Here is a 15968-nt window from a genome sequence, read left to right on the forward strand (position 1 = left end):
AGACCCCCCAAATTCAAAGACTCAATTCAAAAATGGGCATCTGAAATGAACAGACATTTCTCAGACAAAGAAGTAAAAGCAGCAAACAAATATATGAAAAAATGTTCAACATCACTGGTCATTCGAGAGATGCAGATGAAAACAACACTGAGATTCCATATCACCCCAGAAAGAATAGCTGCTATCAAGAAATCAACAAATAACAAATGCTGGCGGGGTTGTGGGGAGAAAGGAACCCTTCTCCATGGTTGGTGGGAGTGCAGACTGGTGCATGGAAGTCAGTATGGAGATACCTCAAAGACTAGAACTAGAGGTCCCATTTGACTACTTTGCCTCCCAGAGCCTCAGTTTCCCGGTCTGTCAAATAGAGCAATACTCCCAGCTGCACAGGCTTATGTGAAAAGACTAAGATAGTGTATGTGGTAGCTACATACAGTTTTAAGTGTTGTCACTAAAAAAATGTAAAAGTCTTTTGAAACTAGGACTGCTGACTTGGTCCCCAGTATATCATTCTAGAGGATGACAGGGAGAAATAAGCTTGGTCCATGTGGTCTTGGAGCAGCCACTAGTACCACCTAAATGCCCCTGGCTTGAACCACCCCAGGAGAGACACGGAGTCCAGTGCTTAGTGGGCCACAGTAGCTTTTGTGACCCCCGTTCTGTGCTGAGGAGGTGCACACACAGGCACAGGCCAGGCCTGAGGGCTGAGTTGCTTCCCCACGGGACAGACAGCGCCCCCATTATGAAGCAGCCTGCAGCTGTGGCTGGCCCCACATAAAGGCCATGATTTATTCTGCATGCCCAAATGGGGCCTAATTATGCGGGGCAGGACACAGGACCCTACAGCAAGTATCCTGAAAGAATCTTCTCTCATTGCGAGGAACAAAACTCCTCAGCCTCCCACCCTAGGCATTCACGACACCCTGCTCCAGAGGCCCAGAGCCGCCCTGGGAGTGTGGCTGGTTGCCATGGTGGCTGGGCCCTCCCTCCACCCCCCCACCCCGTAGGAACTCATCCCCTTCTCAAACGTCCTGTTGTGTCTGTCAGTTCCACCAGAGCCCCCCACCCAGCCCCAGCTTCGCCCACTCCCAGGCTCCCGAGACAGTCACACACTCAGCCTCTGTGACACTCAGTGGTCAAGCTGGGGGGAGGGGGGGTGCACAGGCTGGGGACACACTGGAATATTCACAGACCCTGTAGCAGCAGAAGCACCAGAAGAGTAGCCCACCCCATAAGGGACCCCTCAGGAATGAAGCAGCCTTTCAGGCCCAGAGGGGCTGCAGCCTCCCCTCTTCTCCTTAAATAGCCAGCCTTCCACTCACAGCTGCAAAGAGCCCACTGCCAGCACCACCAGTATCACCACCACGCTCAGACTCCTGCCCCTTCTGCTGGACCAGCTGCAAGAGGTAAGGGGTAGGGCCGGGTGTGCAAATGACAGTAAGCTAGGGCCAGGCAGAGGTGGACAGCTGGGACACAATGCAGGGGTCGAGGGGCTGCCTCCTGTCCCTGTGCCCTGGGCAATGGTGCAGTGAAGGCTGTCCATAGCTGAATTCTCAGCAGCCCATACAGCTTACTTAGTCCCTAGATCTAGGACTTACGGAGGGGATGGGATCTATCCACGGTCCCAGATGGGAAGCCCTCACCCACACTGCTAAGCACCAGAGCAGCAGATGAAGGAGACTGTCAGGAGCAGAGCTTGGGCTGAGGAGGGAGAAGGGCCCCATGCAGAGGCCTGACCAATGTGGAAGGCCATTTAGTTAGCTAGCTTATGAACAGGTAGCTAGCTAGGGAAGGGTCTGAGATAGGTGACATCAGCCACACTGACAAAACTTAAAACAAAAACAAGCAGTGGACCAGGACTTTGGCCAAGAGTGGGTTTCCTGCAGTGACGTGGAATGCAGCTGGTCCCTACTAAGGAAGTTGCAGTCCCTCCCGACTAAGTTCCTGAGTCCACTGATTGTCTTTAAGATCTCAGTTTCCTTTAAACTCTGCATGCTGAGTAGCTGGTTTAGAGAGCCTGAGTTCAATTGGTCATTTTAAACCCATAGAGCTACCTGGGACAAATAGTCCCAAAACAACTCAGCAGTTTACATATGCCGCTTGTCCATAAAGCTTCCAGACCTAGGGCCCATGAGATGAGCCACTGGGGCCCTCCTGGATACCCACCAAGAGCTGTTTTTCCTCTTCTTACTTCTAGTAAACACTTTCCTAACTTCTTCCTTTTTGTTCGCACTTCTGTTTTTCACGAGGCAATACATTGGGTTTACGCAGTTTGTACGGAGATAACAATTTTAGATTTGGAGAACTCACCGAGATTGACAGGAGGTAAGGCCCCAGTCAGGGAGTGTTTGTCTTTTTCCCTTTTTCCTCCATTTCCAATATGCTTTTGTTAACCATGATCACGTTTAGGAGATAGGTGAGGTTTGCAGTCTGCCTTCTTACTGGATAGCCTTATGTCTCTTCTGCCATTTCTCTGGTGTTTGAATAGATTGGGGAACAACAATATGCCTCCTATAAAAACCAGGACCAGCCAGGCAAGGTGGCACCTGCCTATAATCCCAGCACTTGGGAGGCTGAGGCAGGAGGATCACCACCATTTCAAGGTCAGATTGAACTACATAGGGAGACCCTGTCTCAAAAACAGAACCAAAAAAGCAGGATCCTGTCAACCAATTTTTTAAAAAGCTATTAGCACCAGCTGCTGTTGTCAAGTCTCGGGACAGGTTTCACTGGGGCAGTGTGACCTGTTCCCGAGCTTGGAAGGGAATGTGGGGCCTACTCTGTCTCCGCTTCCTTTCCGGGTTGCTCCTCCACTGGTGAGGGAACAGTATTAGCTCTTGACACCAGGTCTCCAGCGACTGTGTCTCTGGGGCAGATTGTTCTGTTAACCCCCACGAGCACTGATGGGATAAATCTCTTTCATTACTATGGCCTCTCAACTCTGACTTTCCCCTGCTGCTCTTTCTTTTCCTTTTCATTTTTCCAGAGGCTTATTTCACTAAAGCCCAGAGACTGGCCCTAAGAAAGCTTTTAATCCAAGTTGTCTTTCTACCGCTGGTGTAGTGAGGTTTGGGGAGACAGTGCCCCGCCTGGCAGGTAAGTTCCCCAGCCTTGCACAGAGTTACTGTTTGGTTAGGGTTTTCTCCCATCCCTCCTCCTCTGCCCACCCAGGAATAATGCTTGGTGAGGTCTTTACCAAACATCTGTGCTCCTAATGGAAAAAGGAAAACTATTAATCTTTTGAGGCGGGGCCATTACAATACAGATGATTTCACTGATAGAAAAAAAAAAAAAGCAGTTTTAGAGACCCTTAAGGTTTAATGGCAACTTTAGAAAACACAGATATTAAGGGACCTAATAGCCACAGCCCCTGGTCTCCACAGGACTGCCCCTCTCTTGTCATGAATTCTCTCCCAAACGTGTTGCCAGGCTGACAAATTCTGTCCTCAGAGAGTGTTAACTGGGGGCTGAGGAAGGAGTGGCCAACATCCAGTATGAGCCAAGGGGTCACAGGCTGCGAGGAAAGGGGACACGCAGGTGCCAGCAAGGGCAGAAAGGGGGGTCCTTGCCACTTCCTTCAGCAACTCCAGCGGCCACTGACAATGGAGGCCCAAGTGCTGGGGGACAACTTTCTGTTCTCTTGCACCTCCTAACTATGCCAAAAAGTCCAAACTCCCTGCTCGGACGAGACATCTTATCTCATCTAAATGCCATCCAAAATCAGTCCCCCGCCTTCCCCCAGTGGAGATGGGTTAATTCAGAAGTCCGGGCTGATTTTTTTTTTTTTTTTTTTTAAAGAAAGGACAGGCTTCCTTTCCTCACCAAAGACAATTCTGTTGAGAATGGAAGCTACAAAGAGATTACAGCCTGCAATGAACAACTTAAAGGCCCAAGTCCTCCTCTGACACTACAATAGCCCTCACAGCACTCCTGTTTTGGGCATTCAAAAGCCCATTGGACAGTAGATCTCTATCAGATGAGGTGGTGGTGCCCAATCCATCTGCCATTCTGTCCCAAATTCCTAAAAATGCTGGGTGGGTTACATTTTAGATGTAAAAGATACATTTTTCTACGCACCCCTCCATACTGAGTCACAATTTCGTTTGGCATTTAAAGATCTCTGATCTCCAGTTCACTTGCACTATGTTGCCCCAAGGGTTTAGAGGCAGCCCTCACTTATTTGGATAAGTTTTTTCCCAAGATTGTCCCTCTTTAACTCTCCACAGACTAGAGTCCTACAGTATGTGGATGACATCTTCGCAAGTGCCCACTTGAAAAACTCTCAAGCCAAAGTACCCAAACTTTATTCATCTGTTTAGCCAAGAGGTGATATAAAGTTCTGATCTAAGGCCCAAGTCTACAGGCCCTCTGTGAAACATCTTATTCTAATCCTCTCCAACAGAATGCAAAGATTAGGGAAGAGCATATTAAACCAATACCTTCCTTCCCCCGCCCCAAAACCATAAACAACGTAGGAGAGTTGGGGCACCACCAGCTTTAGCCATCTCTGGATTCCAGGTTACGGCAAGATAGCCAGACCTCTTTATCAGTTAATCAAAAAATCTAAAAAAACTAATACTTACATTTTAATTTGGGAACCAAGCTATAAAGAGGCCTTTTAGTTTCAAGACAAGGTCTCGCTGTGTAGTTCAGGCTGACCTTGAGGTCACTATGTGGCCAGGGCTGTCCTGGAGCTTGTGGCAATCCTCCTGCCTCAGCCTCCCAAATGCTAGGATTATAGGTGGGCACTATCACGCCCAGGTCAACAGACTTTTCAAAAACTCAAACACTTTACTTGCTCCTACATTAAGACTCCTCACAGGACAATGCTTTAACATATATGTTTCTGAGAAAAATAAAATGACCCTGAGAGTCTCAGTCCAAGACTGAGGCCTATAAAATGGATGGCAGAATATTTAAACCAAAAACTGGGCCCAATAGGTGAGGGATGGCCACCCTGTCTCCGAGCAATGGCAGCAGTGGCCTTTCTGGTTCCAGAAGCCTTTAAACCAGACTTTGGGAAGGATCTTACTGTTTTTACTCCTCATAATGTGGCTGTACTTCTCCCAAAGGGAGCTTATGGCTCTCAGATAGCTGCTTCTTAAATACCAGGCACTTCTTTTGGAAGGACCAGCTGTCCAGCTAGAGACCTATTCATCCTAAAATCAAGGAAACAGGGAATCCTCCCCACCTGCCGAGCTAAAAAGGACCCCAAGGTCCCCCTTAGCTAACCCTGGCATGATTCTTTTCTGTGACAGAAGCTCATGTATAAAATAAATGGGTTGTAAAAGGCAGAATATGCTATAATAACTATAGGCCACCCTTAAAAGTTCCCCTCTGACTCCTAAAATTAGCTCACAGCCCTTACCAGAGCACTAGAGCTCAGTAAAGGCCAAGGGTTAATATTTACACTGATTCAAAATATACTTTCTTGGTGCTACATACGGGCGTGGGGGGGGGTATTCTGTCAGCAAACAGATCCCTATTAAATATCACAGGGAAATAGATTCCCTCCTATCTCTGTCTACTTCCCATCTGAGTGACAGTTATACACTACCGAGGGCACCAAAAGGGAACACATGAGGTTATGCAGAAAACTGATTGCCAACCTAGCAGCCAGGGCAGCAGCTTAAGAGCCTTTCTGTCCAGAGCTCACCCAGGCACCCTTATTTTCAAAAAACAACCTGGGAGATGCTAGGCCTAACTATACCAAGGGCCTGATGATGGACACTATCACAGGAATACCAGCTCCTCCCTTCCTAGAGGTCTCAGACGGAGAAAGCTACATCTAACCAGTAAAATGTCATTAAAAGCCTCTTCACCAGGCTACTGACTTCCCAAATGGCTCAGAGATTATTTATAGAAAAGGGGCTCCTTCAAATGGCTCAACAAGTTGTACGTCAGAAAGTAACCCTCCTGCCCGTGTATGGCACATGCCTGTAGTCCCAGCACTCAGGAGACTGAGACAAGAGGATCACTGTGAGTTTGAGGGCAGCCTGGCCTACATAGTGAGTTCAACACCAGCCTGAACTGCATAGCAAGATTCTGACTCAAAAATAAATAAATAAATAACCCTCGCAATAAAAAGATCACATTCCCTGGTAGCCAACAAAGTGGAGGATCTTCAAGGAGGGACTGGTTAATAAGATTTCACCCACACACCCAAAAGTAAAGGGACACAGTACCTCCTAGTATGGGTGGATATCTTTACTATTTGGGGGGAAAGCTTTCCCTACTAGGACAAAAAATGGCTTCAGAGATGGTAAAGATCTTAACTTCAAAAGTTATTCCCTGGTCTGGACTCCCTAGGAACCTCCAGAGTGATAAGGGCCTTCTGGGCCCCAGTACAGGGCACACTCTACACCCCCTCCTCAGACACATGCTTAGTGGCAGCCTGAGAAGAGAACCAGAAAGTCCAGGACCAGGCTGGGGTTTCTAAGGGACATGGGAGAGAGAAGCAGGGGCCTATCTCAGCCCACACTGAAGAAATCAGTATCAAAACTCCTAAGATGGGGACAGAAATGGAGGGAGAAGCCTCAGCCAAGCAGAAATAACCCAGAAAGTGTTTTACAATCAAGTCTCTGTGGTGAGGGTAAAGCATTGGCAGCCTCCAGCAGGGGTGGGAGGACACCAGGTGGAGGCAGTACAGATGCTGCAGGCCCACCTTCACAGCAGGGTGTGCAAGTGCAGTAGTCACTCAGGCTGAGCTCAGCTTAATCCTCTGCTATTATGGGCTGGAAATTCTTACATTTTAAGCAAGGAGATGCATATTTTCACTTATACTGGGCCCCCAAATTAAGAGACTTATCTTGGAGCCAGGCCCCAAGGAAAGGACATTGAACCCAGGAAAAGACTCCAGTGCAAGCTCTGAGATGGGCCCAGGTCTCCCTGCCTGCCTTCCAAATCCAGGCCCATACAACCTCATGCAAGTGAGCAAGCTCAGCCTTGGCTACCTGCCTGTAAGAGGGAGCCACTGGTGCCCAACTGTTATGGCTTGTGTTTAGATGTTCCCTAAAGTTTCATGCAGATGAGGTGGGACTTTCTTTTTCAGATATGCTTGAATCTGGAATGTGTGATGCTTGGATTAAGGGCATGTGATTACTAAACCACTACATGTGAGTGACTGGTTCAGCACCACCCTAATCCCAGTAATCTGAATAAGATAAAAGGGGCAGAAAGACTCTGTTAAGGTCCCTTGTTGCCTTTGCTACCTTGTTCAAGCCATGTTGTTTCTCCTCTGTGAGGCCTGTTTGCCATCCTGTCTTGGAGCCAGCTAACTATGGACTGAAACCTCTATGAACTGTGAGCTAAATAAACCCTTTCTCCTTTAACTTTGGGTGTCAGGTATTTTGTCTCAGGAATGAGAGAAAAGCAACTAACACAGAAATTTGGTACCAGGAGTGGGGTCGTTGCTGTGACATCACCTGGCCATGTGGCTCAAGAGCCTTTGGAACTGGCTTGTGGGAAGGGAAAGAGTTAGGAAAGATTCAGAGATGTTGGCTGAAAAAACAGAGCTGAAACACCTTAGTCTGTGCTGTATGGGAGACTCTGGTCAGAGCTCAGAAGGCCAGAAAGCTGGTAAAGACCAGACTTAGGAGGTTTCTGCTGGGAAGGAGGAATGCACTGGCTGTTGGACTCCAGATGATATGTGTTATGGCTTGGCAGAAAGTTTGTCTGCATTTTGTTCACGTCCAGAGACTTTGCCTGAGACTGAGATTAGGGGCAGTGGACTAATTAATCTTGCAGAAGAAATTTCAAGGCAGTCAAATATTGAGACAGTGGCATGGCTACTGTTGGGGGCTTTTAGCCAGATCTATGTTGAGAATCAAGAGCAAAGAGCCCTGAGGAATGATTTTAAATGTTTTGAGTTTGGCCAGAAAAGAAGCTCCAGTAAAGCTATGGACTGTAAAGATAGAGCAGAGGAGATCTTAATTGCTGAGAAGAAACAGGAGAATAGAAAAGATGGCCTGAGGGCATCTCAAGAAGCAACAGGATTCCACCCTTTGCAGCCTCAGAGTTGTAAAGGTGAAAGAATTTACTTTGAGAAGAAAGACCCAGAGCACCAGGTTCCAGAATGGCAGCAGCCTAGAGAATTTGTTCCTCTAGATTGGGTTCAGAGTGTTCAGCAATCCAGGCACTCGACCCCTACAGCCAAGAGAGAAGGAAGCCTGGCTACTGCTCCAGCTGGCAGCAGACCTTGGCATCATCCACATGGCACTGGTTTTAGGCACATATAGAATACAAGAATTGTGAGGTCAGGAACGCTTCCACCCAAATTTCAGAAGAAGGCCTGGGAGGCCAGGAAGTGTGCCTGTGAGAGGGCAGTGTGTGAAGCTGTGAGTGTGAAACCAAAGGTGCAGTGGAGACCCCAGAAGTTTGGAGAAGCCAGAAGGTGGATTGTCTGAGGAAAGCTGCAAGGAGGGAGCAGAACAGGGGCAAGAGAGAAGCCATGGGAGCTGCAAATACCATAAGTGCCGTAGGGGTGGAGCCACCCACACACCCTTTGGAGTTTCCTGCTTGCCACAGATTTCCAGGAAGTGGAATTGTGGGATTTAATGTTTGCTCTGCTGGATTTTGGTCTTGCTTGGTCCCATTCCTTTGTATCCCCCTGCTTGTAACTTTAGGAATGGAAATGTTTATCTTGTGCCATTGTATGTAGGAAATGTTTAACTTTCTTTCCATTTGCATGGGGGCTTGCAGCTAAGAGTTTGCCTTAAATCTCAGAGGAAATCTGGGATTTGGACTTTTCAGCAATAGTGAAACTGTTAGGACTTTGACAACTCTCAGAGATGGACTAAGCATCTGTTGCATAAAGGGATGTGCGTGAGTCTTTGAGGGGCCAGGGTTGGAATGTTATGGCTTGTGTGTAGATGTCCCCCAAAGCCTCATGCAGACTGAAATGGGACTTTCTTTTTTAAATGTGGCTGAATCTGGAATGTGTGATGCTGGGATTAAGGGCGAGTGGCTACTAAACCACTACACCGTGAGTGACTGGTCTGGCACCACCCTAATCCCAGCAGTCTGGATGGGATCAAAGTGGCAGAAAGATTCTGTCAAGGTCCCTTGTTGCTTTTGCTACCTTGTTCGACCCTTGTTGTTTCTCCTCTTCGAGGCCTGTTTGGTAGCCCTGTCTTGGAGCCAGCTGACTATGGACTGAAATCTCTATCAACTGCGAGCTAAATAAACCCTTTCCCCTTTAACTTTGGGTGTTGGGTATTTTGTCTCAGCATCTAGACAAAAGTAACCAACACACCACCCCTTAGGCCAGTGGGAGCAATAGCAGACAGACCTTCACTTCAGGCACTGAACAGCCTTCCTGATGGGGTCAGGCCTGGTGGCGTGTGGCTACAGGTTACTTTGTTTCTGCCACCTGCCCAGTCCTGTCCACATTCCCACTCACAGGCTTAGGTGAAGGGAACAGGGTGTTGGGGACCACTCTTTTCCTCCTCAGATCTCTCAAATGGACTAAAAGTGAGACAAGAGTGGGTTTTCCTGTTGGGGAGAGGTAGGGAGCCCCCTACCCAGGTCTGGTATAAATGGCTTGCTACCAAGACCAGCAGGCCTCTGAGCTCCATCCGTAGCAGTGAGCATACCAGGTGGCCTCCCAGACCTCTCAGGACTGCAGATCTATAGAGGAAAACCCTGGCAAGTCTCACTGCTCTAAATGAGGTTTTTTCCTTCACAGAAAAGATCCTATCCTTGGCTGTGGAACACCCCTGCATGGAAAAACAGACCTGCTGGCCCGTGGCCCAAGCACAAGGCTAAGTCCAGGTCTCCACCTGCTAGGACATCTGAAACGGAGCTGTGGGCTGAGTACAGAAAGCTCCCAGGAGGTATTGGGACTCCAGTGAAGGTGGACAGAACAGGTCTGACCTCACCCTGGACACTGCCCACACTGCACTCCTGGTGGACTAGATATCAATGCAGTAGGGAGCAGAAAGCAGTGACACTCTGGTCCCCGAAGCTGTGCAACTGCCAAGAAGACCCAGGCAGGCAGGGTGGGGAGGGCAGCTCAGGACTAGCAGCTGAGGGAAAGGAACTGGCAAACTCTAAGCAAGGGGTTCTCAGGAACAGACTCTACCTCCACATCAGTGGCTGTGAGTTCAGGGGCCCCAAGAGCACATCTGGGTGTGGAACACAAAATGTAGGGCCCTCGTCTGCCTGCCAGAGCCTCACATCTCCTCCCCTCCACTGTGCTGAGGGAGTGGATAGGGGTAAGAGGAACTTTGGATTTCTTTGTCACCCCGGCCCCAGGCCCTCATCTGCTCAGCAGAGACTGGGTTGCACAGTGAGGGAGCTCCAAGCCCAGGCCTGGGGTGTGGTTCTTCTTTCCGCTTTCCTCACTCACATAGGAAGTGCCCTGAGTAGTCCCATTGATAATGCCAGTCCTGGAGCAGCTCTGCTCCTCTCAAGTCAGGGACAGGAGGTGCTGAAGGCTCAGAGGCTCACTTCTGAGTCTGGGGTCACACTCACCTGTCTGCTTGCTCCCTCCAGGCCCGCCCACAGCTCTGCTCCGGCCACAGCATGAATGGGCTGGAGGTGGCCTCCCTAAGTCTGACCAACAATTCCTCCCTGGCCACCGCTGAGCGATGTGGGCAGGAGACACCACTGGAGAACATGCTGTTTGCCTGCTTCTACCTCCTGGACTTCATCCTGGCTTTCGCGGGCAATGCCCTGGCCTTGTGGCTTTTTATCCGGGACCACAAGTCAGGCACCCCAGCCAACGTGTTCCTGATGCACCTGGCAGTGGCCGACCTATCCTGTGTGCTGGTCCTGCCCACCCGCCTTGTCTACCACTTCTCTGGGAACCACTGGCCATTTGGGGAGATCCCATGCAGACTCACTGGCTTCCTCTTCTACCTCAACATGTATGCCAGCATCTATTTCCTCACCTGCATCAGTGCTGACCGCTTCCTGGCCATTGTGCACCCAGTCAAGTCCCTCAAGCTGCGCAGGCCCCTCTATGCCCACCTGGCCTGTGCCTTCCTGTGGGTGGTGGTGGCCGTGGCCATGGCCCCACTGCTGGTCAGCCCACAGACAGTGCAGACCAACCACACGGTGGTCTGCCTGCAGCTGTACCGGGAGAAGGCCTCCCACAATGCCCTCACATCCCTGGCTGTGGCCTTCACCTTCCCATTTGTCACCACAGTCACCTGCTACCTGCTGATCATTCGCAGCCTGCGGCAGGGTCCCCGTGTGGAGAAGCGCCTCAAAAGCAAAGCTGTGCGCATGATTGCCATTGTGCTGGCCATCTTCCTGATCTGCTTCGTGCCCTACCATGTGCACCGCTCTGTCTATGTGCTACACTATGGTGGCAGCAAGACCTCCTGCACCGCTCAGCGCGTCCTGGCCCTGGGCAACCGAATCACCTCTTGCCTTACCAGCCTAAATGGGGCCCTGGACCCTGTCATGTACTTCTTCGTGGCTGAGAAGTTCCGCCACACCCTGTGCAACTTGCTCTGTGGGAAAAGGCTCACGGGCCCACCTGCCAGCTTTGAGGGGAAAACTGAGAGCTCCCTGAGTGCCAGGTCAGAGCTGTGAGTCACAAGGCACTGCCCCTGGATGACAACCTGGAGGCATGTGCCACCCAACCGGGCAAGAGAAATCCACCATCTCCCATCCGCCTCTGGCAAACAACCTGAAATCCCAGCAGGTCCCCACTCCTCCCTCCAAGGTCTGAACACCAAGATCACCCAGCCCCAAGGTCAGTCTTAACCACAAGCAAACCCCTAGAAAGGGAGAACTAATGATGGAGGCTGAATAGCCACTCCTCTTAAGGGACCATTTCTGGCCCTGCTAAACAAATCACCCAGACACTAGGGGACTTTACCCTAGTAAGAGGGGTCAGGGTTCCTTTTTGCCCACCAGGCTCAAAGCCTCCTACCCACTACAGTGAAGCCCTCCAGAAAGACACAAGGCTGCATGGGGCCCAGGAGAAGTAGCATGGACCGCGATGGAGTGGAAGGGGGAAAGGTATCCAAATATTTCCTTTCAACTGCAAGGTTTCTTGAGGTGACCTTTCTTTGCCAGATGACCTTTCTGAGTTTAGGGGACATAAACTAAATTATAGTCAAATGCTGTCAATGCATCTCAGACTGTTTACTGTGTGACACCAAGTAAGCCTGGTCCAGCTCAGCTCTGGGTTCCTGATCCGCTTGCTGTAAATCCATGCAGACTCGGCTATAGCCTGACAATCCTGAGCTCCTTGGCAGGAGAAAGTGGCCTCACCAAGTACATGGCGTGGTGGACAGTCAGTCACCAGGAGCCCACCTCAGGCAGGGAGCTGGTGTGGGAACCTCTCTCTCCCGCTAACCCAGGCCTGGCCCCACTCCCTCCCAAGAGGCCAGCAGCCTCAGCCAGCCTTGCTTTGCGCTTTCACTTGATAGCATGTTTGTACCATCCTAACATGTCCTTTGTGTACTTGTTAGTGCTGATCATAAATACAATTGTAGCTTTAAGATGAAGAAGATACTTATTTGCTCAATGTGATGCCCTCCCCAGAACTTTCTTCTCTTTGACCTGAGAATGGCAAACTGGCCACAGGTATCAGAGGCAGAAGCAGCACCATAGCTCCCTTGCCGTGGTTCCGGGGGCCCTGAGGGGTCCCTGCCCCACACAGACTCTGAAGTCCCACATGGTGGAGTTCTATGTGCCAGCCAGGGCCAGGAGGGTCCTAATAATGGCTCAGTACTTGGGACTCCAGCTGCTGCCCTCCCATCATTACAGCAGCTCTGTTTTTCTCCCACATTTTACTTTCCAGAGCACTTTAGCCTCCTCTGATTTTCCCAACCAGCCAGGTAGTGGCCCTGAGCAAGCCCTGATTCAGGAAACCCACAGGACTCGCTCCGAACACACCCAGTCTTCGACCCTGCTGATCAGCACTGGGCCCAGCCCTCTGGCCCCCACAGTCCTTCACCAAGACAACCTGCTGGATGCCAGACACTGTGCCGGCCATGTGCAGAAAGACATGATCACTGTGGGCCACATCAGGACGGGACAATGGAGGGACCGTGCTAGAGAAGCAAGTGTCCAGAGAGGGTGGGCAATCAGATGGACAGCTAGGGTGTCTCTGGAAGGTGGTCTTGCCTGTTCTGACACAGGGATACAGGTGGAGAAGCAGACCTGGTGATCAGCAGAAGCTCAGTGTGGGACCTGTTGCATCTGAACATCTGGGGACCCCAAGTGGAGATGGCACATGGGAACTGAGAGAGGAGGGAGAGGTCTGGGGTCTGCACTGACCAAAGACACTATTCAGAGGCCTGAGACCTGGTCATCACCAGCAGACAAGAGAGGTTGAGCCCCAAACAACCTGCCAGGGAGAAGAGAGGCATGTACATCGTGAGGCTGGAGGAAACCACAGGATCACAGGATTCAAACAGGGAGAGGAGCTGTGTCCACTAGGAGGAGGTGTGCTGTAGGGGAGGACCTGGCAGTGTCCCCAGGGGCCATGAAGCAGGGGGGGCATGGAGACACCAGAGGAGCTGGCAGGTGTGCAGGGAGGGCCACTGAGCAAGCAGCTGCCAAGCAGGACACCACTACAGCTGAATCCCCAGTCATGCTGTGGCGGGGTACCAGGCTGCAGAGGGAAAGGCAGGGATGAGAACTCACCGACCAGGTTCGTGGACCTGGATTTAGAGTAAAATCGGGCAACATTCAGCTGTGTGGGTGCAGGTAAGGAAAGGGGAGACCTGGGCCCAACACAGTGGGGGGGCCCAGGGGGAGTTAGCTCACCTCGAGGCCTGTAATCCACCCACTACCATCTCCCAGCTACTCTTCCTGCACCTGTGTTCTTGCTGTCCAGAGTGGGCTCCACCTCACGCTCACCCTCTCACACCTCAGCTGCGCCGTGAACTGGGGGTTTACTCTCTTCTTGCAAGGAGGAAGAAGGGCAGCACCCAGGTCAAGAGGGTGCCTGGGGCTCACACAAGGCACCTGCGTCTCCGGCCCTCCGCTCTGCCCAGGCCTCGCCCTCCTCACCTGCCTGCATTCTTCACAAAGCCCAGGTCAGCCAGCTCTACATCACACAGCTCACAGCGGAAGCACCCTGGGTGCCAGTTGGTGTTCATAGCCTTGATGACACGGCCAATGATGAACTCACCTGGAAAAGAAGAGTCCCTGCTTGCCAGGCAGGGCACAGGAATCCCGAGTCCTGACCACCCGCACCTTCCGCCCGAGTCTAGCCTGGTCTGAGGCACCCCACCTACAGCATAGGCACGGGGCACCTGATGGGCCCTGCAGCGTGGTCCTCAGAGGGTTGAGCCCCCAAGCTGGGCCAGTCCTGTGTTGCCCACGACCCCCTCCCACTTTCCAGCAGCACAGAAGTTACCATCACCAGCCCTTACCACAGGATCCGCAGCACGGAGCAAACAGCATCTGGAAGTCATGTTCACAGTACTTCCGGCCCTCAAACTGCAAAGGGGCAGAGACAGAAAATAAGCACAGCATCCAGCATTCCAAGGAGACCCCTGGGCCTCTGTCAGGTCAGGGGCCGATAGCAAGTGACAGAGGAGAGTTTTCCAGACCAAGGCTGAGCGGGCAACTGGCCCATGCCACATGTGGGTGCAGCATGAGAGCCCTCAGTGGGAGTCTCAGGAACCCCAAGGCCAGCTCTCAGAGGGCTGGGGCTGGGCACTAAGAATCTCACCCTGGGGGTCCTAAGAGCCTGGGGTGTGGCTTCAGCTAGGGAGGAATGAGGGCAACTTTGCCTGGTTTCCTGTGTCCTTTCTGTGTGAGAAGTTCAGCTCCCTGAGAGGTCACAAAAGACTCAAGGAGGGAAGAGAAAAGGGAGGGGACACAGGAAAGGGTGCAAGGGAGAACAACCAAGTCCTGCAGCCAGGGGAGCCACTGTGGACATAGCTGGTAGCCACTGTCTGACAGCGAGGGGCACTTGCCGGCCCCAGGCATGACGGCCAAAGCCTGCCTCTGCCTCCTTCTCCATTGACAATGTTTTTCACTTTCAAAAACTTGGTTTTCCTGTTTTCTAGAATGAGTGTCTCATTAGACTGCAGCTGCTGAGGCGGTGGGGGTTTATCTCCTGAGCACCTCCGGTGTGCCAGGCTTTGTTCCGGCGCTTGTCTCCTCGGAGTTCTGCCCATCCCTCCCGCCACCTCCCCTATGGGCCAACATTTCCAGAAGACTGCAAGTCCCCACTGTGCCAGTGGGCCATACACCCCACATCCAACTACCAATATGAGCTCCACCCCAAAATGCACGCAGCGCCCAGCCCTGGCCCCACTTTTCCAGCAGCTGCCAACTTGGGCTGGGAGACGTGCAGCAGCTGGCTCGCCATAGGGCAGCGGGGGAGTCTGGTGTGTGCCCACTGCTGTGGTGTAAATATCACCCTGGCCAACTTCAAGAGGCCACTGGCGTGGAGCTGCGAGATGTGCAATCCCCACAGCACAGGTACAGTGGACAGAAATAACCTCAGAAGCATAGATGATAGAGAAATATAACATAACCAGGAGGTAGGGAATTTTAAGTATTTCTTACCTTTGTTTTAATAAAATGTTATTTCGCCAAGCATGTATAACTTAATTTTTTTTATAACTTTTCTCTTTTTATTTTCCTATTGTCTGTCTTTTATTTTATTTTATTTTTTTGGTACACAGGATTGAACTCTGGACCTTGCTCTTGCAAGGCAGGCAGCAGAACCACTGAGCTAAATCCCTGGCCCTGTATACCTTAATTTTTAATAATGGCCATATTTAACAACAGTTTGCAAATTGAAGATTTAATCACCTGGTCTTGTGAGCCAGTATGTGTGGTCTGGGCTCCTTCCCTTTCATCTGGATTATAGCAATAACCCTGCTCTCTGAGCTTCTGTCCCTGCCACCCTCAGTCTGTCCTCCACACGGTGACCACAGGGATACTGTTCACATTATGAAAATGGTGTGACTCAGGGTTCCCCACCCTGGCTGATCCAGCCCCTTGCAAGGTGGAAGCCTATGGCCATATGCAGTGGCACAGGG

At 51.1% G+C, this 15968-nt stretch overlaps 2 protein-coding genes across 10 annotated transcripts in view; one reads left to right on the plus strand and one right to left on the minus strand.

The window, feature by feature from the left end:
* The window catches only part of Lims2 (LIM zinc finger domain containing 2), a 42221-nt gene that overhangs the window by 11714 nt on the left and 14539 nt on the right, over window positions 1–15968 (minus strand). For 5 of the 7 annotated variants that reach the window (XM_004835966.4, XM_004835968.3, XM_004835969.4 and 2 more), the window contains 2 exons: window positions 14343–14409; window positions 13978–14098 (listed from right to left, as the gene is read on the minus strand). The exons of 1 other annotated variant lie outside the window; for it this stretch is intronic. In XM_004835966.4, the coding sequence (XP_004836023.3) occupies window positions 13978–14098; window positions 14343–14409 (188 nt within the window). The remainder of the gene's footprint in view (window positions 1–13977; window positions 14099–14342; window positions 14410–15968) is intronic. One more of the 7 variants, XR_015446315.1, reaches the window with a different exon arrangement.
* Window positions 1042–15519, plus strand: Gpr17 (G protein-coupled receptor 17). 3 transcript variants are annotated; one of them, XM_004835965.4, is made up of 3 exons: window positions 1042–1406; window positions 9686–9833; window positions 10495–15519. In XM_004835965.4, exon 3 carries the CDS (start codon window positions 10525–10527, stop codon window positions 11539–11541), a length of 1017 nt encoding a protein of 338 aa, XP_004836022.1. In that variant the 5' UTR covers window positions 1042–1406; window positions 9686–9833; window positions 10495–10524; the 3' UTR covers window positions 11542–15519. The 3 variants fall into 3 exon arrangements, with proteins under 3 accessions (XP_004836022.1, XP_004836021.1, XP_087054688.1); XM_004835964.4 differs by having other exon boundaries at window positions 1043–1406; window positions 9686–9866; XM_087198562.1 differs by lacking the exon at window positions 1042–1406 and having other exon boundaries at window positions 9669–9833.

The sequence above is a fragment of the Heterocephalus glaber genome, unplaced genomic scaffold (assembly GCF_053883595.1).
Source record: "Heterocephalus glaber isolate CG9 unplaced genomic scaffold, H.glaber_assembly_v1.0 deba00000347, whole genome shotgun sequence".
NCBI lineage: Eukaryota > Metazoa > Chordata > Mammalia > Rodentia > Bathyergidae > Heterocephalus > Heterocephalus glaber.